At 31.8% G+C, this 27,967-nt stretch overlaps 5 protein-coding genes across 5 annotated transcripts; 3 read left to right on the forward strand and 2 right to left on the reverse strand.

Annotated features, from left to right (window-relative positions):
- The first annotated feature begins 3,120 nt into the window (after window positions 1-3,120).
- LOC106774325 (beta-fructofuranosidase, cell wall isozyme) lies at window positions 3,121-7,060 on the forward strand. Its single transcript, XM_014661278.2, has 7 exons — window positions 3,121-3,407; window positions 3,602-3,610; window positions 3,816-4,666; window positions 4,856-5,014; window positions 5,878-6,113; window positions 6,195-6,285; window positions 6,766-7,060. Exons 1-7 carry the CDS (start codon window positions 3,245-3,247, stop codon window positions 6,943-6,945), a joined length of 1,689 nt encoding a protein of 562 aa, XP_014516764.1. The 5' UTR covers window positions 3,121-3,244; the 3' UTR covers window positions 6,946-7,060.
- LOC106774326 (protein MAIN-LIKE 2) lies at window positions 7,025-10,791 on the reverse strand. Its single transcript, XM_014661279.2, has 6 exons — window positions 10,587-10,791; window positions 8,933-9,040; window positions 8,199-8,834; window positions 7,945-8,109; window positions 7,469-7,861; window positions 7,025-7,380 (listed from the first exon to the last, which is right to left on the reverse strand). Exons 2-6 carry the CDS (start codon window positions 9,020-9,022, stop codon window positions 7,171-7,173), a joined length of 1,494 nt encoding a protein of 497 aa, XP_014516765.1. The 5' UTR covers window positions 9,023-9,040; window positions 10,587-10,791; the 3' UTR covers window positions 7,025-7,170.
- A 170-nt stretch (window positions 10,792-10,961) lies between these two features.
- LOC106773028 (5'-nucleotidase SurE) lies at window positions 10,962-16,299 on the forward strand. Its single transcript, XM_014659704.2, has 10 exons — window positions 10,962-11,338; window positions 11,460-11,554; window positions 12,119-12,186; window positions 12,280-12,323; window positions 12,485-12,562; window positions 12,654-12,807; window positions 13,549-13,698; window positions 13,813-13,923; window positions 15,557-15,622; window positions 15,827-16,299. The coding sequence occupies exons 1-10, from the start codon at window positions 11,046-11,048 to the stop codon at window positions 15,923-15,925; spliced, it is 1,158 nt and encodes a 385-aa protein (XP_014515190.1). The 5' UTR covers window positions 10,962-11,045; the 3' UTR covers window positions 15,926-16,299.
- Window positions 16,300-17,332: 1,033 nt separating this feature from the next.
- LOC106773683 (54S ribosomal protein L34, mitochondrial) lies at window positions 17,333-20,208 on the forward strand. Its single transcript, XM_014660417.2, has 3 exons — window positions 17,333-17,651; window positions 18,009-18,108; window positions 19,704-20,208. The coding sequence occupies exons 1-3, from the start codon at window positions 17,426-17,428 to the stop codon at window positions 19,774-19,776; spliced, it is 399 nt and encodes a 132-aa protein (XP_014515903.1). The 5' UTR covers window positions 17,333-17,425; the 3' UTR covers window positions 19,777-20,208.
- Window positions 20,209-25,104: 4,896 nt separating this feature from the next.
- LOC106773077 (transcription factor MYB26) lies at window positions 25,105-26,920 on the reverse strand. The gene is made up of 3 exons (XM_014659764.2): window positions 26,510-26,920; window positions 26,278-26,407; window positions 25,105-26,146 (listed from the first exon to the last, which is right to left on the reverse strand). Exons 1-3 carry the CDS (start codon window positions 26,640-26,642, stop codon window positions 25,429-25,431), a joined length of 981 nt encoding a protein of 326 aa, XP_014515250.1. The 5' UTR covers window positions 26,643-26,920; the 3' UTR covers window positions 25,105-25,428.
- Window positions 26,921-27,967: the final 1,047 nt, after the last annotated feature.

A 27,967-nucleotide genomic window follows, 5' to 3' on the forward strand; every position in this document is an offset into this window, starting at 1 on the left:
AATGTTAATTAATAATTAACTTTATCATAAACTTGTGTATACGCAGTTCATGTGCAATAATAAATATCTCAACTTCATTCATGGAAAGAAGACCATAATCGCTTTCAATAAGAAAAAGAGTAATAATATCATGACACATTTTTTACATTCATTTGACACAGAATACGAGAATAAAATGATTCAAAAAGTGTGTAAAGTTTTGTAGTTTTTCAAGAAAGAAGAGAGTAAAAAATAAGTAAGGATAATGTTAAATGAATGTAAAAAATTTAAGTGTGTCAAAGAATCATTTTTCTAAGAAAATTCACTAGACCGTATTCTTCTGCTAAGCCTTCAAGAATCACATTTATATGTTTACGAGAGAAAACATAATCACTGCAATTTTGAGTTTATTGAAGAAAGATAATTAAGAAGATATAATATTAATGAGATACGAGTTCAATTGCATAAAGAATTAATGTCACTTTCTATCTAAAATCTTAAAATAATGAATTAATGTATCTTTTACTTTTACATATATAATGTTTTACTTTCTCATTTTTATCTAACGGTGAGATTTGAATTTACATTTAGATTCTCAAGATATAAAATCTAAAAACATCAACAATATATTTGACTTGAAGAAGAAACTCAATTATCGTCTTCTTTTTAAGCATTATGATCTGAAGTTTAGTTTCGTGAAAATGCTCCAAATATGATATAAATGAATTCAATCATCAATAGAGATAAAATTGATGAAGAAAGAGTTGACTGAAGTCATAACAAAAGATTCTAGTCTTCCTATTCTCAACTACAATATGTTGGATATTCATTTCCTCCCTCGTGATCTTCTTCAGTGAGAAAATGCATTGGAATAATAGGATTTACAATAAATAATTGAAGTTTATGTGCATTAATTAGAATCACTCAATTTTTTAAAAATTTAGGACAATTAATGTATTATATATAACAATCTTTCCCTTAATAATTTTTCAGTCGGAAACCAAATTATAACTTTGATTTTAATAATTGTTGATCAAACTCTTATCATTAAGTAAAAAACTATGATCAATCGAGATGTAATTTTTTCTATTCTAGAGCGTAATAATCTAAAATATCACAATTTGATGATAACTCAGTCTAAATAATCTTTGTCACAAGACAATTAATTCACTTTACTACAATATTAAATTTAATCAATGAATGAAGTTAAGTAATTTAAAATGTAAAATTAATAATAATTTTAATTTTGTCAATTACAAATAATTAACCAGTTCGAATGTCCAATATATTAACTCGAATTAGTATTCTAATGAAAAATATCACTTTTTCATAAAAGAATAATGAAATTAAAAAAATTATTAAATTTTGTGAATTGACTAGACAGGTCAACCCACTTTATCAAAAGTAATTTAAATTGAAAATTAAAAGTATTTTCAAGACATATTCTTACTAAAAATAGTTTTATTTAACAAATCTAATTGGATATACCAAATAACTCAGAGTATATTTAAACAAAAATTAAGTGTTTTTATATTTTTTATTAAAAATGTAAATTCTTTAATAAGAAAAATCTCAAAAATATTTTAATTTTGTATTCAAACATATGTAAAATGGTTTCATAACCTGTATTCATTGCAAGGAGGAATGCTAATAAGACCTCTTCATAGCATTGGTTAGGTTTTCAACATTAATGCATTAACTGCTTTGCTCAGTCAATTTTTTTTTTTCTCAAATCAAATCATTTATTTATGATAAGAATGTTTGCAAAATTAATTTCCATAGTAATACCAGGTCATCTCTATTGCCATAAAAGAAAGGTTAAAAAGCTCTTTTTTATTCCAGTTTTGGTTCGGAAAATTCGAAATGGTCTCTATGTTTTTTTGTGTGTTCAATTTGGTCCTAAAGAACGTAATTAGTGTTCAATTAAGTCCTTTTCACTAAATCTGTTAAAATTGTTAACGGCAAGCTGTCTAACTGGGCAATCAGATAATGAAATGTCATTTATTTACTTACGTGGATCTAATGAGGTGGATTTATTATTTTTGAGGCTTCATTTCTCACAATTTCTCAAAATGAAACGTCACAAGGAGTGAAGGCTTCCAGTTTCTTGGCTTGTGATTTAAGGTTGTTCTTGTGTTTCTATTTCTTTTCTGCAGGTTGACAATTATAGGTTGAGGGTTTTGATCTTCTAATTTGGGGTTTGGTTTTAGGGTTTCTGAATTTGGGAATTTTTTGGGGTTTCTGTTCTTGGTTTTTCTGATGTTGCGATTAGAGGAGTTAGAATCTTTGTTTTCAAATTGGATTTTGGGGATTTCCTATACTTAAGTTATTTTTTTTTTCTTTTTGAAATTTGGAGTTAGGTGTCCTAGTTCTTGCGTTTTTGGATTTTAATTGATGGTGGTGGCACAAGTTTGCAATAATGGAGGAGTTGATGGGTACGGCCAGTAGCGATATCTTCGACAACTTTGGACTATAGGGTGGTGTTAGGGCCATTCACTGATGTTCTTCCCAATCTTGCAGATCTCCCTTCCAAACCACGATCAACCCTTTAGACATTAATACTCTTAATTTAATTTTGAAAATAATAAGCCTAATATCAGAAAAAAAATTTCAAAAATAATAAATCCACCTCATTAGATCCACGTAAGTAAGTAAGTAAATAAATGACATTTCATTCTCTGATTGCCAGTTAGACAGCTTGCCGTTAACAATTTTAACGGAGTTAGTGAAAAGGACTTAATTGAACACTAATTAAGTTCTTTAGGACCAAATTGAAAAAAAAAAAAAACATGGGGATCATTTTGAATTTTCCGAACCAAAACTGAGACCAAAAAGCTCTTTTAACCTAAAAGAAAAAAAAAATTCTTGGTAAGATCCATCCTTATTATTAATCACCAGTTTTAAACAACAGCTTAATTAAATCATGAGACATCAAAAAAAGAAAACTACAATTAAAAGTGAGTTGTTTTTCTTATTAGCTTTCATTTATACTTAGGTTTCATTAGTCCTAATGCTGTACTATGAAGAAATGTGCAAGCATAAGGTTGTTGACTTGAAAATTCTAACAAAATGGTCCAAAGTGATTTCATATTTCTTTCTCTCTTTTTCCTACTCTTCTCATCCCAGAATTTGGAGTGAAAGATTACCATTTTCCTTAGTTTGAACCATTCACAAATTTCCACAACACATCAGTATTGTCTGTATAAATAGATAGCAGAGCACATTTGTTTTCCTCCACAACACAACATTACCACATATAGCAACCATGATAATGCCTACTATGTGTTTGTTAATTCTCTTTTCTGTCATTTATGGCAGTGTAGCCACTCATCATTTTAGCAGAAATCTTCAGACTCTGTCTTCTGATTCCAATGATCAACCTTACAGAACAGCTTATCACTTCCAACCTCCCAAGAATTGGATAAATGGTATATACAACATCTTTCCTTCAACTCATCTCAAACTTTCTCTTCTACCCTTGGTTCCTCTCTTTCTATTCTTTTCATTTTCTTTATTGTGCAGAAGTATTTTATGTCTCTAATATACAGTTTCCATTTTTGCTTGGTTTTGCCACTTGACGTGTTATCATCAAATGAACACTTTGGTATATTTGGACTTGCAGATCCCAATGGTTAGTTCAGTTCTCTTATTATGAATTTCTCTCTTCAGTGCACCTCTTCTGTAATATGGGATTTGTTTGTTTCTGTTTTAAAATAATATTGTAAGAAAAGTCAAAGCAGAAAAAAAAAACATTAAACTGTTTTTACTTGTTTCTGTTTCTTATTTTTATATTAAACTGTTTGGGAAATAAAAAATTGTCTTGGGATTTTTGGCAGGACCAATGAGATATGGAGGACTTTATCATCTGTTCTATCAATACAATCCAAAAGGTGCAGTTTGGGGAAATATTGTGTGGGGACATTCAGTGTCAAAGGATCTTGTGAACTGGACCACACTAGATCCTGCCATCTTCCCATCTCAGCCGTCTGATATAAATGGTTGTTGGTCAGGATCAACCACACTGCTTCCTGGGAACAAACCAGCCATTTTGTATACAGGAATTGACTCCATGAAAAACGAAGTCCAAAACTTGGCCAAGCCCAAAAATTTGTCTGACCCTTTTCTTAGGGAATGGGATAAGTTCCCCCAAAACCCTGTAATGCAACCAACTAGTGATAACAAAATAGTTCCAGACTCATTTAGGGATCCCACCACTGCTTGGCTAGGACAAGATGGACACTGGAGAGTACTTGTTGGAAGCAGAAGAAGAACTAGGGGAATGGCACTGTTGTATAGGAGCAAAGACTTTGTTAATTGGGTTCAAGCCAAGCACCCTTTTTATTCAACCAAAGACAGTGGAATGTGGGAGTGCCCAGATTTTTTTCCAGTTTTGAAGAATGGTCAATTGGGTGTTGAGACATCTGTGAATGGTGATGATGTTAGGCATGTACTCAAGGCTAGCTTGAAAGGACATGATGATTATATTATAGGGAATTATAATACTGCCAAGGATGTGTTTGTCCCTGATAAAGGGTTTGATGAATTTGTTTTAAGATTTGATTATGGAAAATACTATGCCTCAAAATCTTTCTTTGATGATGGAAAGAAGAGAAGGGTTTTGCTTGGGTGGGTGGACGAATCATCAAGTGAGGCAGATGATATCAAGAAAGGATGGTCTGGAATCATTGTAAGTTCATTTCAATATTGTCATTATTGGTTTGTTCATTGCATTCTAAACTCAATACAAGACTTCTGACCAAATCAAAACATTTTGAGTCTTGGCTCAAATAATTAGATTTGATTTTTAGCCATGATTTTGTGATGGATAGAGTGTGATTATAAATAACATGACCAAGATGTACATATATATTTATAGGCAATTCCAAGAGCCATTTGGTTGCACAGGTCTGGTAAACAGCTGGTACAATGGCCTGTGATGGAAATTGAAAAACTGCGTGCAAACCCAGTGAGCTTGCCCCCACAAGTGCTAAAAGGAGGACAATTGCTTCAAATTAATGGTGTTACAGCAACACAGGTAGATTTCACCTACTACCATATAAACATAATAAGTGTTCCAAATGTGGTTTCATAGCAGTATAATTTTATTACTAGGTCTCTTTCAAAGTAGTGAAACTTGCATAAATTTTAGTCATCAAAAAGATGTTTATATACTCTTTAAATGTTAAATATAGGAATACTATATTTTAAATTAAGTTCATTCAACCATCTTGATATTAGAAGTGAAGTTTTAGATAAAAATTAGAGAAATTGTTCACTATGCTAATGTGGTCTTGTTAACGTTATTTTAGCAACTAACACTAAATATTATATTGAAAAACTGTTAGCTTTACCAACTCTTGGAATGAAAATGAATATCTACAGGAAACTCTAGAAAACATAGTATTATGCTTTATCTTTTTAATGTAATAAACATTTCTTTCTAAAAAAATTGTAATTTTTAGTTACTTAAAATCTATCATAACAGAAAAGTGATAAAATTCACGTATATATTTGTTTTAAGACTTAATTATATTCTTTTGTATCAAATGGTGTAGTTTTTTCAAGTTTCAACTGTAATGATTAAGTCTCATAATTCTGCGATTCAAATATTTCATTGTCTAATTGTACTAATCAGATTAAGTAACTTTAGTCTCTCAGACGTAATAAATCAGTGTCACATCCATAGATTCTAAATGACAGAGACTAAAATCATAGTGAAATCTTAAAAAATCTAATTTACACTGTAATAAGAAAAACATACCTACAAAAATCAATTGTCACAGTTGAAATGAAAAGACTAAATTCCCACCATTAAAATGCTTGGGAATCAAGTTAGCAGTTAAGGCTTGTTTCAAAATTAGAGTGATAATTTTAAAATTATTAATTTGTCCTCTGCAGGCTGATGTTGAAATTTCATTTGAAGTGAGTAAATTGATAGAAGCTGAAGTATTGGAAAATTGGACAGACCCCCAAATTCTGTGTAGTCAAAAGGGTTCATCCATTAAAAGTGAATTGGGGCCGTTTGGTCTGCTAGTTTTTGCTTCTGAGGGATTGGAAGAGTTCACATCAGTTTTCTTCAGAATATTCAAATACCAAAATAAAAATTTGGTGCTCTTATGCAGTGATCAAAGCAGGTTAATTTGTTTGTGTCCTCTATTTTATTTCTATCGACTCAACTTCTCTCCAAACTCATACAAATGCATGTATGCAAACAGGTCTTCCTTAAATAAAGACAATGGTTTGACCACTTATGGAGCTTTTGTTGACGTGGAACCTCTTCATGAACAGCTTTCACTGAGAACACTGGTATGTTTCAGCCGATGAAGCCACTGATACTCATCGAAGTTGCATTCAAATGGAACTCTTAAGTTTTAAGAATTTGGTTTTCTCTGCTGAGTTTTTAATAATATCCTGATGAGCTTTCAAAATATACTGATAAACACAAATTTTGATGTTTTAAAATATATTAAAAACCTTTTCAACATACAAATATTAGTGTATTTTAAAGATTCAGCAAAGATATAACACACAACGAGATATTACAAAAAAATAAAACAGAAAATTTGGACTCAAGTTTTAGCAAGTCCATATACACATAATTTTATACACTTGAACACAAACATTCATCTACAAAAAAATATGATTTGTAATACATTTAATAGTAATGATAGGGATAATGATAATAAGAAGAGGTGTGAAAAGTCATTTTTCTTAGTTGGTGTCATCTTCTCTTTTGTTCAAATGATCTATAATTTTTTCTAAGGCATGAGTTTTTCAATTCCACAGACTGATCATTCTGTCCTAGAGAGTTTTGGAGGAGAGGGAAGAGCTTGTATCACAGCCAGAGTTTACCCCACATTGGCGATCAATGATAAAGCACAACTATATGCTTTCAATAATGGTACTGCTGATGTTAATATTACAAGACTGAATGTTTGGAGCATGAAGAAAGCACAAATAAATTGACACAGAGGAATTTCAAAAATACAAATGGAAATTTACAGTGTATACTTACAAACTATCTGCATTCAAATGTCTCAATATATTTTTTTTAATGTTAATAAATATGTCATCCTCTTAATGTAGTGCTGTTGATCATTTGATTATACACCTTCGTCCTTTTTAATAACCTGAAGTTCTAAATATCAGTAGGCTAAGGTCAGAACAAGCTTGCACCACTATGAACTGGTGCTATTCATATTCCATACTTAGGTGGTCCTTTTGCCTACGTTTCCGATTGCCCTTCTTTTTCACTTTATCATTTGGTATTTCTTCAAACTGCTCTGTTAAACATTTGTGCACAATATTTTTCACTTCATCGAGTAACTCTCTATTATAAGAATCCAACCCTTCTGCTGAGACTATATCAGCAATGCTGGCAATTTCCCTCATAGCAGTAACCTGCAAAAGCATGTAGCAGTCAAGTATTCATAAAACATACACTCAAGTTAAAGAAAGTAAAGATAAACAACTAATGAGCAAAACATACTGTTCTTTGATACTCTGACTCCAGGGATGATGTGACTCTCCCAATATATTTTCGAGTAATCTTGTGATACCATTGCATGTACTCACCCTCATCTGTAATGTCACCACCATCAACAATATGAACCCAACGTTCTGACCACTCTTTGAGAGCCAAGTCCATTTTTCCCATCAGGTCTACCCCATGATCCACAATCCGACTCTTCCTCTCCCATCGTTCCACATGTTTTGGAATAGTTTGATGCAAGCCAAATTGCCTTAAGCATCGATCAGGAAGGTGTCTTTCTGCCTTGTCAAAACACAACAGCATAGTCCTAGATGCCCGTAAAATCAGACTTGCTTTTGTATCTTCTGGTATGGCTGTTGAATCCAAATCCTTGTAAGGTAGCCACTGGACCTGTGTGTATATACAATAATAAACACAGATTTACCATTTTCATCTACCCATTTCATCAAATAAACCACCATATTAACACTTACATCACATGGATTAAGAGAGTCCAAAGCCTTTCTGTAGGACACTACATTACATTTAGTCCTACAACCACTTTTCCCTCTCCATTTAAGCACAAAGGGAAAACAATGAGTATCAGGTTCTTGATTAAATTTTGGCAGTCCAACATTGAGGCGAGAATAACTCCAGCACTAAAAACAATAACAATAGTTTATTACTCAGTCAGTGTTCAATCTGAAAGTATCAGCAAAAGAAGAGAGAAAAGGGAAGTAATTATAACCTGTACTAGAGTTAGACAGCCACTAATGGTGCTCTGAGATTTAAGGGAAGCATTGCCAAGTGCTCTATATAAAAATGCCAATGCTCCTGCCCCCCAAGCAAATTTCCCAGCCTTATCAAAGTCTTCAAACAAAGAAAGATACATAACAGGGACTTTGTTCCCTGTTGTAGTAGAGAATATTGTGCTGCCGACGAGATATAGAAGGTAAGCACGTGTACAACGCTCAGTTTCCTCCAGTGGTGCATCTTCAGCACACTCACTAAAGAACTCCTTCAGCCAAGTCAGCTTCACCATTCCACCATTCAGGTCCTCTGGCACTCTCCCTAGTAATTTTTCACAAACTGAACTTGGTGCACTTATTGGACCTATCACAGGTTCTCCATCAATAGCCAATCCAAGTAATAGTGATACATCTTCTAGGGTTATTGTCAATTCTCCAACAGTTAAGTGAAATGTATTTGTTTCTCTCCTCCACCGTTCAACCAAAGCTGCTATCAGTGCATTGTCAAGACTCATAGCAGGAAGTAATCGTAGGTAACCAAAACCAGCCTTCTCAACCAACTTAATCTGTTTAGGTGTCAGCTTCCACTGATCAAGCATTGAAGTGTGTTCATGGCACCTAAGTACACCACGTTCCTGTAGATTTCAATAGCATGATCATATCCAATAATATGAATATTGATAAATTTTCATATGATTAAACAGAAATTATCAATAAAAGAATGTCCACTCACGTGTCCATCCCAAACTGCTGAAGAAACATGATTATCTTGATCATAAAGTACATAATTATCAATTGGTCCAGGATCTTCTTTGAGTTCCATTTAGGAAGGAAATGATAACTGCCCAAAATACAAGAATCACAAAGAAATAAAAAACTATGAATCAGCTCAATTTCTGAAGCAATACCTATATTAAAACCATTGATATTCTTCACTAAGAAAAGATAAAATAACACTAACACAGGACAAGAACATATAAAATTTGCAGCTATATATTTTGGAGCCAACCTTCAGATTATGTGTAAATTCGATATCTGTTTTGCCAATAGGAAATTTTATCACCTTAACTTGCATATACTATTGATTCATGTTTAAGTGACGGTCAAAACATGGTTAAATCTGCTTGGCTTCCTTCAGCCAGACTAAAGGCCCAATTTATCGAATTTGGATTCTCTGCTGAGTTTTTAGTACTGTTCTCCTACCGTGTCTTTAAAATACATTGATGGATACTGATTTTTATGTTTTGAAATATATTACATTTTTTTAATATACAAACATAAGTGTATTTTGAAGGTTCAGCAGGAAGACAACACCAAAAACCCTGCAGAAAATGTAGACTTCAATTTATCCCACTATTTAGCACCAGCTTGACTACTATCACTAAAATTTTAAACAAAACAAAATTCTACTTGCAGACAGATAGTTACAGGTCTAATAGAAATAAGAACCAATAGCATTTAAATGAAAGAAGTCATCCAACAGTTTATTTTACTTTACTTATTCATATTGCTCTTTCTTTTCAATCTTTGAGGTCTAACAAAACAAAGGAACGAAAGTGAACTCAAAATCCTTTGGCATTATGAACCATACAGCCCCATGAATGATACATTTTTCCATGGTCATTGCAAAATTCGCCACCATATAGCATTCTAGTCTTGTAGTTGTATAATAGCATTTTCCATTGAGTTTGTTAAGCACTTTAAAATCATAATTTACGCTCAAAGCATTTCTCCAATCTCCACTTCATCCACACAGCCTAAATCTTAAGTCTCACATTCCAATCATTTGCAACATAGACCAAGCAAGATAACCCAAATAGTACAACTTGTAGTATGATTTGATCCCCAATCTTCATATCAACTAAAAATTACTAACTTCTGTTCCACAAACCTGCATTTTATACTGTCTTGGTAAGGTAGTTTCTACCTTGGTTGTAACAAGAAACAGTACCAACATTAAATAGAGACCACAACTTTTTCGCACACAGTCTTTTTCATTGAGACAATAGTGAGAGGAAGGGTTACACAAAGCAGAATTTTATAGAATCCTGCTCCTTGGCAAGCCACTGATTCCAGAAAGTGCTGAATGCTCTCACACAATCAGCCTACCCTCCCCATTCCATACTCTCACAAAAGGATGAAAATTGGTGCAAGTTTCTCAGTACAAAGTGTCAATTGCTCATTAGAGTCTCATAAATTTCAAGCTCCAACACATGTCTCATCTTTCAATGACAAACACCCACCAACACAAGACAGTTTTCTGTTGACCCTAAAGTGGATTCACATCAAGCAATAAAAGAATCATAGCAGACTCAAAACCCCACCAAGAAAGACCTTTAATTTGATGAACACATTACTGATACAGAAAAGGAAGAATGAGAGAGAACCTGAAAGAAGGTGGAACTCTGGTCCATGAAATTAGTGAGAGAGACTCACCGCCGACTTTCAAAGAGGACGAGGAAACAGAGTGAAACACTGCAACATGTGTAGTATATAATCTAATCTAGTACGAGAACAAGAAAGATTTGGGTTTGTTTTGGAGATTGACTTTGTTCAGTGTTACCATTACCACCCACAAAACTGAACACGCTGTTCTCCAACTAAGGATTTTATGGTCATTCTATCATTCTTGTTTTATTTTTTTATTGGTTATATGAAAATTTAAAATAAATGCAATATAATTATTTTTAATTAATTCATTACTCTCAACAACTGAAAAATAATGGGTGAGATTTTTCAATATTAAATTAACGAAAAAGAAATTAACATCAGCAACTCCATACTTCACAATCCTACCGAAACTAAACACTGTACTGATTCCTCTCTCTCTCTCTCTGCGCTCTGCCATGACGACGTCGTCTGGTTCGGTGAACAACGCCATGCCCTCAGGCCTCCAAGAAGTGCTTCTTAACCGAAAGCGCACCGAACAAGAAGAAGAAGAACCCAACAACAATGCCCAAACCTCGCAACCTTCTTCACCTGCCGGTGATGCCGTCGCCGGCGAAGGTGACAGCTCAATCTCCAAACCCGTCGTGTTGGTAACCAACAGCGACGGCATCGAGTCCCCGGGTTTAACATTCCTCGTCCAAGCTCTCGTGCGCCTCGGCCTCTATGATGTCTATGTCTGCGTTCCCCAATCGTGGGTCCCACTTTGCGTTCTATCTAATTGTTTCGTCGCATGCTTCCTTCCTTGCTTGCTTTGGCTTCGTTTGATTTCTCGCTCTTTGTAATTTGTTAGTTCGTGAAAATGGTTGCTTCAGGGACAAATCTGTTTCGGGCCACTCTCTCACTATCGGAGAAACCGTGGAAGCCTCTTCTGCTCTGATTGACGGTGCCACCGCCTTTGAAGTTTCAGGTTTGGACCTCTTTGCTGTTTTTACTCATTTGGATGATGAGATTCTTAATTGTTTGGAATCTTTTTTTTAGGGAGTTTAGCTTTGTGGTTTGCTTACTGTTTAGGCTTTGCCATTGTTTGTCTTTATAATGCTAGATCCGATGTGTGTGAAGTTCTTGTAGGCGTAGTTTGGTTTTAGTTGTGTATACGAATAATGGTGTTCTTCAGTGAGTTCATGTTAACTTCGTTCATAGTTGATGTGGGTTTGCTTGTTATTTTCTAGTCAACGGAAGTCTCTTCATCACCATCTTGCCTGGAATCATGGCATAGTAGCTACTGACATTTATGTTTTGATCTTTAACTGAAGTGAATGACCTTGTCTGATTTATGTTCCAGATTTCACTTCTTAGTATAAAGTTTTTATTTTTATTTTTTGTAATCAAGGAATTTCATACTGTCTTGCCTGTCACATTACTGATATAATGCATCAAGAGTTGGGAAATGCTTAGCTTTTGGGTTTTGTTGTCGTAGTTGTGACAATGATACTTGCATAAATTCCTTACTGTTTCCTAATTTATAATTCAGGAACTCCTGTCGATTGTATTTCACTAGCGTTATCTGGGGCCTTGTTTTCATGGTCAAAGCCAATGCTGGTTAGCAGTTGTCATATAACTAATAACTATTTGTGCGCTTTTCTCACTAATAAAGTACTAAGGGTTTATGGATGAAAATGATATAAATTTTAGGTTGTTAGCGGAATTAACCAGGGATCAAGCTGTGGTCATCTCAAGTAAGTTTTTCCCATCTCTTGTGCATAGAGTTAAAATTATAAACCTATACTAGTACACAGTCCCCGCTTCCCCCTATAATAGTCTGTTGTGGTTTTGTATTAAAACCTCCATGCGCCCTGAGTATGAAAAGAAGTTGATTTCATGCTTTAAAATTCGCCAGGTTCTACTCAGGTGGTGTTGCTGGTGCAAGAGAGGCGTTATTATGTGGTGTACCTTCTTTGTCAATATCATTAAATTGGTAGGTTGATTGCTATTTATGATTTCCAGCTTAACTGTATTTTCCTGCTGGAGATTATGAACCAGTACCATATCCTGCCACCGTGCTGCAGGAAGAAGGATGAAAGTCAAGAGACTGATTTCAAGGGTGCAGTAGAGCTCTGTTTACCTTTAATAAAGGCAGCTATCAGGGATGTTTTACAGGGAACTTTCCCCAAAAGCTGTTTTCTGGGTATAGAAATTCCGACATCACCTTTAAGCAGCAAGGTATAAAATTTTATTATAGTTTGGATAATACTATCTAGCCCTTCACTGCAATGTAAGAATGTTCTATGTTTTGGGTTATATACTGTGGAAAATATAGTATGGATGAGATTCTTGGCTTATGATCATTTTTTTTTCTTCTAAATTATGATGTTGCATTCAGATCTTTAGGTATAAGTGTTTTGTAGGTTCTGCTTTCAAAGCTTTACGATTAGTTGCCTTTCTTTTATTGGGATGTGTCTTTTCTAATAATGAAAGATGACATACATTTATTGGGAGTTGCATGTACTCACAGAGTAATGAGAAAGTCTCATAGAGAGGAACCTGAAGACTTGATGTCATGTAACTTTTTGGCTTCTCAGCTGGGGCTGAATTGTTTGCAGCTTTCAATTACATGATTATGTGTGATTCTTGGTATATATTTCTTCTCTGGAAATCTTGAGTAGAAAAAAAAATGACGTGGGATGGAAATGCTTATTCTCACATTTTAAAAATTGTATTGCATACAGAGGCAGTAATTGTATATATATTGTGAACCCTTTTCCTGGGAAATTTCCTCTTAAAGAGGATTTGAAACGTGACTGTTTAACATTGTGATAACATGTATTTCTTTCCCTGTCTCCTTTCTTAATTAGGCAATATGTTTTAATTTCACCATTCTTATTTTTTGTTTCACTGTGTTTACTGTTTAGTGAACTGTTCTTGGTCCGTAATATGGCTGCTGTGGTATTGTTTTACCGACAGGGCTACAAGTTGACCAAGCAAAGTATGTGGAGATCCACTCCAAACTGGCAGGCAGTTTCAAGTAGCCGCTATCCTCCTGGTCATTTCTTGGCCAGTAAACAAGGCTTTGGTCTTCAGTTTGCACAGATTGGCCGTGATGCCTCTGCTGCTGTGAGTGACCTAATAATTGCCCCCTTGTGCACATTCAGTTTCTGTTTAATCTGGTAATTATTGTGCTGTTATTGATGCTGACAGTAGAATCTTTCACATCTTGGTATACTTCAGGGTGCAGCTCGGAGATTAACTACTCAGAAAAAGAATTTGGAGATTGTTGAATCAATTGGAGCTGCAGGAAAACCTGATTCTAACAGGGTGAAGAAGTACTTCAGACTAGAGGTAAATGAGAGGGAGATGGCAGTACGGGTCAACCGTCCCATACCAAGTTTAGGGAAGGTTGACTGCTTTTTGAAAGTAGATTTGGAAATGGGAAGGTCGACAACCACCTCATTTCCAACTTTCCTAGAAATGAAAATAAAAGTGGTGGGTTGGTACAAGGATGGGAATGTAGTGGGAGGGTACCGGATTATTTATAAATTACATCCCTCAACTCTTAATATTCATGCACATATCCATACCCTATGTGTGCCCATATAATACCTAAATCTATTATTGCATTTTAGTTAAATGGGAAATTCTATGGCATTTTTGTGGTTTCTTTTTGACAGTCTAGTAAAATCAGAATGTGAATCATGTGGTTTTAACTGAAACTCACCAAAGGAAATTAGGAATTATGTTGAAAATTCATACAAAGAGTTCTGATTACAGTAGGAAAAATGCAGGAAATGTTGGAAAAGAAAAGTAAATAACAGTGTTATATAGTTATATTTCTCTCCCATATGGCACAATCACCCAAAAACTATCCAATTGATTACTTATCCATTTCCTCCCTCTTTCCTGATATTGCAATGCATCCTCTAGATTTACCCCAATGCTTTCCACACGTCTTGCAATACATACAATATGCAATGTAGGGTTTCAATAGCGTGCCATTAATGGATAAATTTCTAGAACAACCAATTCTTAAACTTGTAAAGCTTGTATTAGTATTCTTCAAGATATGCCAAAAAGTATTATTTACACCAGTAGTTATAAGTTGTTAAATTGAAATAACAGTGATTAGAATTTGAAAATAAAAGGAAACTAAGTGAGACTATTTAATTAAAATAAAATAATGACTACAGATGTAATTAATTTAATGAGTAGAGTGGCGAATAATTCATACTTATGCATGTTTTAACCAGCTTTGTGCATACCAAAGTACCTCCAAAGTATTCTTTCAAAAAGCTAGAGTGACGGGGACTAAACCAGCCTCCTTTACCAATAGCAAATTCTGAAGCAACAGTCAAATTGGAATGACCAAAATATCCTTGAAAATTATTTGCATTATTGGGTACTTGAGTTATTTTGTTTTCTTCCGTCCTAGTATATTAAGGTAGAGCTCCTAGGCAAGACTTGGTTTTTTAAGTAGTGATCAAACTCAATTTCATCATGTCACTGAATCAGTGACAAATGAGTCCTCAGCATACAAATATTTTCTAAAAAATTATTTGACTCCTTGTGGTTGAACTTTCCACTTTACGCATAGTGTTAGCTTGATGATCTTCAAAAGTATGAGTAGTATAATTTCTTAAAACTGTTCATTTGAATGGAAGCTGGACTTCTGTACTGCTTGAGAAGTATACAACTTTATTTTGTTGTATCTTGATTTTGAATCCATAATAATGGCAATCCTCTCCATGAATAACGAGTCAATATTTGTCTCATTTTATGATAATTTTTTAAACCATACTTCTAATACCTTAAGTTGATCAATTTTTCCATTGGTGCGAAGATTTTACATTTTTCAAAAATGACTGAAATTATTTATTATACATATTCAGTGCTTTCTATGTTACATTTGAATGAAGATTAATGATTTGAATTGTTCCTGGATGTGAACTTAGTTGTACTATACTTCTTCTATCTGCAGTTTTCGGATAAACAGCAGGAAGATATAGATGATGATCTGGATTACAGAGCACTTGAAACTGGATATGTAAGTTGGCTAACTAAATTACCTTTTGGCATATTTTCTAATGTGAACTGTATCATTAACTTTTTGACCCAATAATATTTTATGTTCTTAAGCACCGAACGCATACAATAAACATCTTCATCTGGGGGTTAATCTGTTACTATAAATGCGATCAAGTTCATTTTTCTCCTCTGAATGGACCTTGGATCTGATTTTAATGGACAGGTTGCAGTTACTCCTCTCTCTCTGTCTCCTCATACTGAGACGGATGTTCAAATGGCAGCTTCTGATTGGCTTTCATCTGTACTTCCTGGTGTACAATAGCCTCAAACAGAGTTCAGCTTCAGCGTGATTATGTACATTTGAGATTTATGATGGTTCTTCCTGTTGTAAAGGTGGAGCAGAAGCGGCAGTCACACGTATTGTATTCTATAATTGATATCAATCTGTTCGTTTGTGTAAGATATTCTGTATTCCCTCTTCATTGTTTCATTTCTTCTTGTCTCTAGCCATTTCTGATGTGAAGCAAATCCATTATTTGCTTCCTGTAATCCACTAGGCATATTTTGAAAATGCCATTTCCTCTGTTTGTAACTTCAAAACTATTAGCAAAACGCTGGTGCACTTCTCATTGTTTGAAAGATAGTTTTAAGCTTGGTTTGATGGTATTTTAGACTATGGTCGGATATTAAGCAGCCTGTATGGATTGCATTTCAACCTCTCAATATTTTGTTAAAAGAAATTGGTTGAAGTATTCCTGTGTACTAGATTGGTTATTGCATCACTTTCAAAACTATTTATAATTTGACAACTAATAAGATAAGAAAGAATTTAATAATTAATTTAGTTAAAATATATCCTTGAAAAAGTTACCCACAAATCGAGGTAGCAGAATAAAAGTTCGCTGTTAATGATAATTGTTACAAACTTCTGATGAAAATATTTATAGTTATTTAGCCATATAATACTAATGTCATAATTCATAATTCAGTATGACTAAACTGTGTAACGTACATGATCTAGTATATTCGTGTATTTTCTTTTGGTGTTTAAAGGTTAGTTTTATTAGATTTTTTGGTTTATTTTTATTTTGATCCTTGTTAAATTATTTTAACTCCTAAAAATATTTATTTTATAGATTCTATAATGTTTTTTACGTTAAATTAATCCTATTAAAAATATTTGTCAGGAACTAAAAATAAATTATTTAGTATTGTAAGGAAACAAAATTGACATTTTAGGAGAGTTAAAATAAAATAGTAGGAACAAAATCAATTCTCTTTTACAGGAATCAAAGTGAAAAAATTTAAAGACCTAAAATAATCTATTTTGAGGAATAAAACTGTATATTATATATAAATGTTAAATCATATGTAAAAAAATTATTATAAATATATTATGGACTATGGTTTGGTTAAGCTGAGTTTTAATAAAAACATAAAAAGAAATTGAACTATTTGGTAAAAAAATACATTATTTTCATTATCAGTTGGTAATTTGTTTTTGCAATATTTTATCGATTTAAAAAATTCTGGTTAAATGTTAAACAAATAATAAACACCCTAGTAACTAATTCGAGTTTCTATTTTAATGATTTATTTTTACACATTAAAAATGCAGTCACAAAAATAAAAAATAATAAATAAAGATAAAATTAAAAAAGAAAAGGTGTAAAAAGACGTTCCGGGTCGGGTAAAAAAACCCAAATTGAAAAGAGGCAAAACTCCGATCCATGGAGATGGAGGCTGGTTGTTTGGTGTTGGCGCATTGCTTAGGTTGGGTTAGGTTAGGGTTTATGAAGCAAAGCTTTGAGTGAAACCAACAATGGCGTCGAATAGCGTTCTCAGAAGTGGGGCTTCCTTGTTGAATCGCCTTTCCAAATCGCTTCCTCTTCATTCCAATACCCCTCAACATCAATCTCATTTCCTCTTCCCTTCTCTCTCCAGGCTCCCCTCTGCCATTTCTCCCCAAAACGACGTCGAATTTCCCCACAAACAAGGCTATCTCTACCCCTGTGGTCTCCCCTCTCTCCGCTTCTTCTTACCTCACGGTACACTTACTCTCACTACACTCTTCATTGCATTTCATTTTCAATGGAATTTTGTTACTTTCCACCTATTTTCTTGTAATTGATCGCTCTCTCGCTCTCTATCTCTCTGTGTGTGTCTCGAATGTTAATGTGATTAATTACACTAAAGTGAGATGTGACATTCAAGAAAAGATAATGCCCCTGGAAGGCGAAAATTAATTTTTAATTCTGCACTGCTTTGTGATATATGTTACGATTTTTCATCACAAAATATCATCATGTACCAGCTATTGCATGAGAAGATGGTGTTTTATGAAATTTTAAGCATTTGAACTCCACCCAGGTACTTTTTATTCTGAATTTATGATTATTCTGCAGGGGATGCTCCTTCATCAGATGACCCCATGCTTTTGTTCCCCAAAAGGACGTTTCAACCTAGTCTCATTAAACGAAAGAGGAACCATGGATTCTTTGCTCGGTAAATCACTCATCTTTTTGGTTATATGTTCCTTCGTAATGAGAATAGAAAGTAGAAAATGTTCTTGTTAGTGGTTAACCCTTCCTTTTCTTCTACACGATGTCAAACTTGGTCAATTTTAGAACTCTTGTGGTGTTTCTGTTCTTCAGCTTACTCAACTAGATAATAACTGTGCAAAGGCATAATTTGTGTAGAGGATTTGAAGGAATGAGGTGATCGATTGTTCTTACGCATTATACTTTCTACCACTTTCACTTGGTTTGTTGGCTTATTGGGGTAATAGATAACATGGACATGACAAAAAAGATTCATAAACCGTGACTCTGCCTGAATTTTGAACAGATTGTTTTGTTGAATGTGGCAATATGCAATTGAGTGATGAAGCATTCAATGAACAGATTTCCTATCTCTCTAGATTGTGGTTGTTTTGTTTTTGGTAGACAAATGGGGGTATCACATTTTAGACTATGGCCAGGCAAAGTGGCATGTGAAATGCTTCCTTGTTGGCCCAAAGACCATTGCTTCCTTTTTCTTGTATATATGAGAGAATTGGGTTACTGAAGGAATAACTTAGTGCTATTCCATTCATTAATTCTTTCTATATATTAAATTTCACTAATTCAGAATGTTTAAGTAGATTAAGTCTGTTGATTTTTATAAAAGTTTAAAATTATTAATACTTTTGAATAAATTCAATTTAACAGATATTAGTATACTTTTTAAAAATATAAATAAATGTTGACATTTTGATTACTTAGCAACAAATGTTTGGTTTATCTAAAATTTAGTGTCTATAATCGTTGAAATGATATCAAAGTATTCAACAGTTAGAACGCAATAACAAGGCCTTATACTACCTTTAGGTGAGGAGTGATATATGAATCCCATGATGACATTAGTATATGTTAAAGGCAATATTTAATAAGTTGAATATTGAATTTTAATATTTAGTATATAGAAAATTTCATTGAATGGAAAGAGTAACTTTACCTAAAGTTACTTTTGGAGTAACATGATTCAATTAGAAGAGATGTCAAATTGTTGCAACTGTCGTCAACTGTCTCACCATCCATTAACCTCTAATTGAATAATTTGATATAAAAACTCACCGTCAAATTAGAGTTTCTTTCACATTGATCATATCTACGGTACTGGTTATATTATTCTAAATTCATTTGATACCTTATTTACATACATTAAAATTGATGTAATGTCTACTTTCTGAATGTACAAAAATGGAATAATTTGTTAGTTTTCTTATTTTGGTCCATTTTTCACAAAATTCGACAGAAATAATCAAAAGGAATATATGATTATAATTCAGCCATAGGATTGATAAGATCAGTTTATATGAAGTTACTAAAGTATATAGTTTGTTTAAGATATAGCTCATATAGTTTTATCTCTATCCATAACTGGTCCTTAATTACGGAGTAAATTTGTCACGAGCCTGTTTCACATCCAGTATGAAGTTGTCTGGCTAAATGGATAGAACTGAGGAAATATATGCCTGGCTTATATGCAAATTTGCGTCTGTAATCTCTGAAACAGAGGTATGCCGTGTAGATGACATATTTTTTGTATTACATGAGCAGGAAAGCGACCAAGGGTGGCAGAAAAGTAATTGCTCGAAGAATAGCCAAGGGCCGGTTTAGGATTACAGCTTAGTATCATTGCATTGACATTGGAGTTAAAGTTTGAATTTAGAAACTCAGTGCACTTCATGGTAAGGCCCAGTGATAGAGGATGAACCTGACATTGCTACCTAAAAGAGCTCCTCTTTTTGGTTGGGTGTGGGGTTGGAGTTTTATTAAGTATAGTATGCTATGAACAACTTTTCAGGCAACTTTTGTGTTAACATTCTGTTTATTTCTATTTGAAATTCTGGTCAGTAGTTGCAATAATTTGTAACTCTAGTATTAGTTTTATGTGTTGAGCACTGCAGAATAATCTAGCTTTATTTGGTGCAAAGAAAACGAGTGTTTTTAAGTTTACTAGTTTGAGTTTGACAAACATAAACTCGTTCGAGTTTGAGTGAGTTTGACAACCATGACTGTCTCATGTGTTTGTTTTCTGCTTCCAAATTCCATTTTGCACAAATTTGAAGACTGTTTGTAGAAGGATTTTTTTTTTTTTTGTTCAAATGGCCATTAAAGAAGATTAAAGGAAGTAATGGTTTTTGTTTTATTTCAAGGGTGAGTTTGGATCAAGTAAAATTTTAAAGAAAAAAAGTAAAGAAAAAGAAAAAGGGAAGAAAAGTAATAGTAAGAGTTGACTTTTGAATAAGTGAATGAAAAAAAAGTGTAACTATTTCTGTCTTGATTTATTGTATACATAGTTAAAGAAAAGAAGAATGTGTATATAATGACGTAAATATCTCTCTAATCAATATGGTTTAGTCCTCATTTATGTAAAGCGTTTCTGAGAATGCAGCACTTATTTTAGTTTAATTTGGTTTGAGTAAAATATATTTCTTTACCTGGTTTGATAACTTTTTTTAATAATTTTAGGAATAAAAGGTAGCAAAAAATGAAATAATTTTTTTATAAATTAAATGGTCTAGTGTATAATCTTATTTTGTTTATGAAAATTTTAATTCAATTTTTTTATTTATTTCAGGTGTGAGGTTCAAAATTAAAATAAAAACACTTTTTTACATTTTTTTTCTTAATTTTTTGTCTTTAAACTCCAAATCGAATGGTGAGTATTTATTAAAGACACTTTAATATTTAAATTAATTATACGTCCGATTAATTATTATAGTAAAATCTTAAATTTATAATAATTACAAAAATTTAGAGATTAAAAATATCATCTCATCTAATATATAATATCTTCTAATAGAAGTGTTGATCATCTGATCAAAGAGAAACTGATCAGTCATAGTGTGCACTTTGTTTTATGAAAAACTTACGTAAACGTTTGCATGAGAGTAAGTTTGATCTGTATGAAAAGTACGTTTGGGTTTTATGGAGAAATGAAATAATATATGAAAGGTGAATTAGGAAATTGATATACTGAAAATGTTAGAAATGTGTGGTGTGTAGTGTTTGAATTGACGTGAATGTGAAGAAAAGTTGGTGAAATGAAAGGTTAAGTTTGTGCATTGGGTGTGTGAGTAAGAGGACTTTGTTTTCATTGCATACATGAATGAATGATTGAAAGCTAATTATCAACTCACACAAATTGCTAATTATTGGAAGGGCCGATGCTTTTCCCTTCTCAGATCATTTTCTTTCCATAAGCTCATTTTATTGGAGTATGTGTTACTTCAAATTCGTACAAGATCAATAATATATAAAAGAGAATAATTACTTTTGAACCAATCATTCCTAAAAAAAATATCAAAGTAAATTAATCTAATTTATAGAGTTATCATTAGTTTAGTTAAAATAGTCAATTTAACATGATTCACTTTTTAATAAGTTACAAATTTTGTAATTCAACTCGATCTGCTAATATACGATGGATTGAGTTTGATTGATGGATTGAGTCATTTATAAATGTTTTGTTTTTATAATTTATTTTATAATTTATTTTATATATATATATATATATATATATATATATATATATATATATATATATATATATTACAATATAATGAAGGTGAATTAACTCGATCTATTCTTTTTATAATAGTAGAATAAAATATTTATTTAATTATAGAAATATTATTAGAAAAATAATAGTTGAGAATTAAAATATTAATGTATATAATTTGAAAAACCAATAAATTAAACATTAGAAGTATTCAAACATTATAAAAATATATTTAGTATTTAAAAAACTCAAATTATGAACATAAATACTTAAAATTATTAGATAATTATAGCAGAAAACTTATAAAAAATGATAAAAATATTAATGATTCGAACTACTTTAATTTGAGTTAAATGAATGGAGTTCAATTTAATCTATATTAATCCAATTTAATTGGAGTCTATGATGAATATGTTAGCTTATGGATTAGAATCCATTTTATCATCTTTGCTAAAAGAAACTTAATAAGTGAATATACTTAAGTTATTGGCTTCATTATAAAGAAAAACTATAAATGATATCAAGTAATTGTTTTTAAGTTCTTGAATTGAAGGTGTGGTTTTCTTTTTTATTAAAATATTTATTTTGTTTTATACTTTGCCTTCAAATTTATATATAATATTCGAATGGTCACATTTAAAATATTATTTATTTTTGTATTAAATTATTTTATTACAATTCTATTCCACAATCGAGCCAAATATTTAAAATTTAGCCTTTCTATTTATTGTAAGATTACATTGGTATATAATAGTTCTCACCTAAAATTAAAGAGTTGAATGATGAACTAACTAAGTGAATAGAATAGTCTCTTTTAGAAAGTAAGAAAAAGAAAAGTAGCATAAGAACTGTATATATAGATTGCTGTAATTTTAACAGAACTTTGTTAAAGTATATAAATGTAATCCCGCAAGCAGACAAAACACTATATATTATCATAACCATCTTTAACCCAACCAACTCTAATGCCTTAAATTGCTCTTTAATTTTCCATACATTTTTAATAACTAATCATCACATTCTCATAACTAGCTAACGAAATACTACATAACAAACAAATCACATGCAAATTAAATATATATATATATATATATATATATATATAATTTAACTTTAATAATTTATATCTATCGACTTTAGTTGCAAATATCACTATCTCTCATCGAATAAAACACTCTTATCTTCCCATGTTAAAAAGTCACTAATGTAATCAGGAGAAACGACAACGATTATTTTTATTTATAGACAACAATTTTTGAATCGAGACATATAAAGATAAGACAAAAAATCTAAATATTTTTATGTTTCGGTTGTGAACCGAGACAAAAAGGTGTAAGATTTTGCCTCGCTTCAAAGTGAACCGATGTAATAGATTTAGATATCAGTTTTGTCTAAACTGAGATTTATTATGCGAATTTAAAACCAAATTTTGCATTAATGAATATACGTTAAGTTTAATTTAACTTTATAAAATCAACTTATAAAATAAGATTATGTTTATATTTTAAATTATTCTTATTTCTAAATGATATCAACTTCCAATGTCATTTGGGTCACGAAAATGATATTTTAACACCAATTTTTGACACCATTCTAACACTACACACATGTCAAAATGTGGTTGGACGATTTCAAATTAACAAAAGTTGAGACAAGGGCATATTTGAAAGAGAAAAATCACAATTTTTTTTTTAATTTGAAATCATCCAACCATATTTTAACATGTATACAGTATAAAAATGGTTTCAAAAAATTAGTGTTAAAATGTCATATTTTCCCATTGTATTATTGAATTTGTCTACCATGAGCTGAAGGAGCTTTTCGCGTTATTCAATATTTGTCAAAGTTAAAGTTGAACCTTGTTGGAAGGAACTTGTACGTTTTCCAGCGGAAAAAGCAAGTTTACGTCACCATTTTTATAGTTTAGGATTTGGATTCTTGCACTTGGAGTTTTGTTACATAATACGTATTTGATTTGGCTTCGAGTCACATCCATTTTTCGGATATAATTAAAAATAAATAAATTACTCAAAAATTGTTTTAATTTAGATATAAAGTCAAACAAACACGAACTTACTTTATCCATTGAATCCATTTATGATCAGAAAATTCACTATAGAACAAATCCTTTTTCCCCAAACATACAACAAAATGGACCATACCATAGCATTCCCTAATATGTTAAATATGAAAATATATATACCCATGAAAATGCCAAAATAAAGTTTCTTGGTATTCAAGATATTACCAATCAACGTTGAAGAATCTTAATTAATTAACAAAAAAAAAGTAAACTATGTTTATAGTCACTAAAATTAAAACGTAAAATCGAAATTCATCTTTATTTCTAAAACTTTGATATAATGTAGTATGTAAACTTTAAAAAAATAATAAAAATTATATATAATTTTCGTAATTTAATTACATTAAATGTCAAGCAACGTTTTAAGTTAATTTCTAAGTTATTTATATCATTTAACAATCCGAAACATTGATTGACATGTAAAAAATATAACACAGTTTGATTAAAATAGTTATATTTATTTATTTTTAAAATTTAATAGTAAAAAATATCAAAACTTAAAAAAAAAAACTTTAATTTGACCTCGAAATACAAGAACTATAAACATATGCAACAAAAGAACAAAAGAACAAGTATATCATAACACTTATTTGACACGTCTAATAAGAATCAAATGGTCTTAAAAAAAAGTGAATTTTTATAGTTTTTTGAAAAAGAAAAAAAAAATAGTAGTATCAAATAAATATAAAAAAATTACATGTCTCCGGTATGATATTATTTTTTTAGTGCTGGTATAATGATACAACTTGTCAATCACATTCAAATAACACTATTTTTTTAATTTTCCCATCCAAAATTATCCTTTTTCTTTTAAAAAACATTTAAAAAGATGAGAGCTACCGTGTCATTTCTATGTCAAAAATAAATTAGCATGTCCAAGTATATTTTTGTGTTTTTTTTGGAAAATGATATTTTAACACTATTTTTTGACATCATTTTGACACTGCGCACGTGTCAAAATGTGGTTAGACGATTTCAAATTAAAAAAAACTGAAGCAAGAACATATTTAAAAAAAAAAGTTTTTTTTTTAATTTGAAATCGTCAAACTACATTTTGACACGTGTACAGTGTCAAAATGACATAAAAAAATTGGTGTTAAAATATTATTTTCCATATTTTTCTTGAGAAAAAGCTTGTTTTTGGTGCATTAAGAAATTTTAAACGTTAAGTTATGATGAGTCCCATAAAGTAAAATGTAGTATAGGAGTGACAGTATATGCTGGAATCCTACATAGGACACTTTGTCCTAGATGGAGTTGACCATGATGTGTACGTGTTTTGTCATTGTTCTACAACGGCATCCATTAATTAATGTTATGTTGTTACACAGAGAAAGAGATAGAGTGAGAAGAAGCAATGGAAGAATTAATGAGTTAAAAAGTACAGAACTAGCTCTTCATTTTCATTTTTTAATAAAGCATTATATGTAGCTCTAGCTGCCTTCAACACTTCATATATGGAAGTATTGTGACAAATATGTGAAAGAACCTACACACATTTATGGAACTTCTGCAAGCATTCATCAATGGAAGTGCCCTTGAACTAGCAAGGTTCAGGTTTACCAATAAGAGAAAAACTTCAACAAATAATTAATGCATCAGTTCATTGATCATCAAAGAGATTCCCTAATTATTTAATTAAATGTACTATATATAGATAAAATTAAATTTATATCTATAAATAGTACCAACGTTCAAGGCTCCCATCCTGAGGGAATAATAGGGTTTGGGAGCTTTTGGGTGCTTGAAACTGATAATGAAGTTGTTGAAGATGGCAACAATGACATGAAGGCATCGATGTACTCTAATTGGTTCACTGCCACAGCTAGATCTTGTGGATAACACTGAAATTTTGCTGTAGTCTCGTGTTGTTCTTGGGGAGTGGATGAGAATGGTATGCTGCTGCAAACATAATTATCCTCAATGTTCTCACTGAGTATTGGCACAAGGGGTTCTTCTACCAAGTGATATTCATGTTGCTGCAATGCTATTGGGTTGATGAATTTGTCAAGAAGATAGTCTGAGGTGGTGTAACTTTTGGTGATTTGATTTTGTTCATTTGGATTGGAAGATGGTAGTGGTGTTGTTTCTGGTAATGGTGGATTCTGAATATGAAGGAAATTGGCATTGTAATAAGTGTTGAAACCTAACTTGACATCATTGTTATGATCAAAAGCTTGTAGGAATGGGGATGGTGTGTCTGAGAAATGGTGGAAGTTTAAGATGAGATTAGGGTTTGNAGTAAAAGGGAAGAAAGTTTCCATGGTGATGGGGCTGTGATGAAAATCAGAAAATGTGGCTAAAGGAGGAATAGCATCGTGAGAAAGGAGTTTCTTCTTTATGCTTGAATTCCAAAAGTTTTTCACCTCATTATCTGTTCTTCCAGGTAGGTGTTTGGCTATCTGAGCCCACCTGTACCCGAAAAAAGTAGATAAATAAAGCACCCTTTTGACAATAATGTTGATGATAAGCACATGAATAGAACAAAAAAGAAAAGTAAAAAGAAAGAAAAAAGGACCATGTGATTAGCAATGGTTATATACCTGTTCCCTAAAATGNTGTGGAGTTCAATAATGAGAGCTGCTTCTTGAGGAGAGAAGCTTCCACGTTTCAAATCAGGTCTCAGATAATTTATCCATCTTAATCTGCAACTCTTTCCACATCTTTGCAGGCCTAACACATCATCAAACAAACTCAAAATTTCAAGACATAACAAAAGTGGTAGACTTGTTAATTATATCATATACATATATATATAGAGAGAGAGAGAGAGACCTGCAAGTTTTGGGACAGAACTCCAGCAGCCATGTCCGTAAGCTGTGATGTAGTTGATGAGTTTCTCATCCTCTTCAGGTGACCAAAGCCCTCTTTTGACCTTCTGCTTGTTGCAGCAAGAGTGGTGTCCCATTTTTGTCTCCCTATCTAATACAGTAGCAGATTTTTGTGTTGTGTTTGAAAAGAAAGGATGATGAGATTGAGGAGAAAGGAAGCTCTCTAGAGTCTAGCTAGCTTTTAGGCAAAACTTACAAAGTGATTGCACTGATCAGTTAATTATGGTGTGCATGTGAGCATATTTAGCAGAGAAAAATAACAATATGATGCAGAAGCACAGAAGAAGCAGAAGCAGAAGCAGAAGTGGCTGTATTCTGAGATGGTGATTTTAGTGAAGAAGGTGTAAGATGGTTGCAGAATAGCTAAAAGCTGCTATGTCACCCTGCACAAGTTGTAGCTCTTATAAAGGATGCTTCATTGCTCACTGTGTTAATAGTGTTAATGGGGTGTACACGTGTAACACATGCAGGTGGTAGGACCCTATGTAGTTCCGGGTCCCACATCGATACATAATACATAAACATATATACTCACCATGTTTTCTTAACAAAGCAACTCTTACTTTCTTTTATCGTCAAAATTATTCATTAATATACTTCTGATAAATACTTGCCACCAACAGAAAAGATGTAGAGAAAAATAATGAAAAAACTTATTTTAACAATACTTTTTTAATAACTTTTTGATAACGTATATGTAAGCTTGTGATTGGTCCGTTTTAAATATTTTTTAAACATAAATTCAAATAGACCAATAAAATGATGACACGTGTTCCGTTGTAAAAAAAATTGTTAAAAAGTGTTGTCAAAATATCATAGTTCAAAAATAATATAACATCGTATTGAAAGCTTTCAAATCTCTTTAATATATATTGTTTTTTTTTTTTTGATAATTTATGTGATAAATGTGAGAAACCTTTTTAGAGGAATGATGATAGATAAGATATTTTTATATTCATTTTATATATAATACAAAAATAAAATAGTTATAAAAAAATGATTTTGAATTACGAATGATATCTATAATTTTTTATACAAATTTGACATTTTTATTAAATCTTTCAAGAAAATCATCCCATCAAAATTTTATAAGAATTTCTATGCTTCTACTTAACTTCACCTTTTATGGTTTTTTTAACTATTAATTATATTACTTAACATTGTGGATATATGGTAAAACTTGATGTATTTTATTGATTACATACCCGGTCAATTTTTATTTTATTTTTGCTTTTAATATATAGAAAATTAGTAATATGATACCTTTACGAAGAAAACATCTTAACAATTTCTTTTTAATGATATAATAATACATATTAACATTTTAAATCAAAAATTAAGAAAAAATTAATTAATTATCACATAGTTGTGCATTAATGGGTTGTGAAGAAATTAATTTCGA

This window comes from Vigna radiata, chromosome 9 (assembly GCF_000741045.1).
Source record: "Vigna radiata var. radiata cultivar VC1973A chromosome 9, Vradiata_ver6, whole genome shotgun sequence".
In the NCBI taxonomy this organism is placed as follows: Eukaryota; Viridiplantae; Streptophyta; class Magnoliopsida; order Fabales; family Fabaceae; genus Vigna; species Vigna radiata.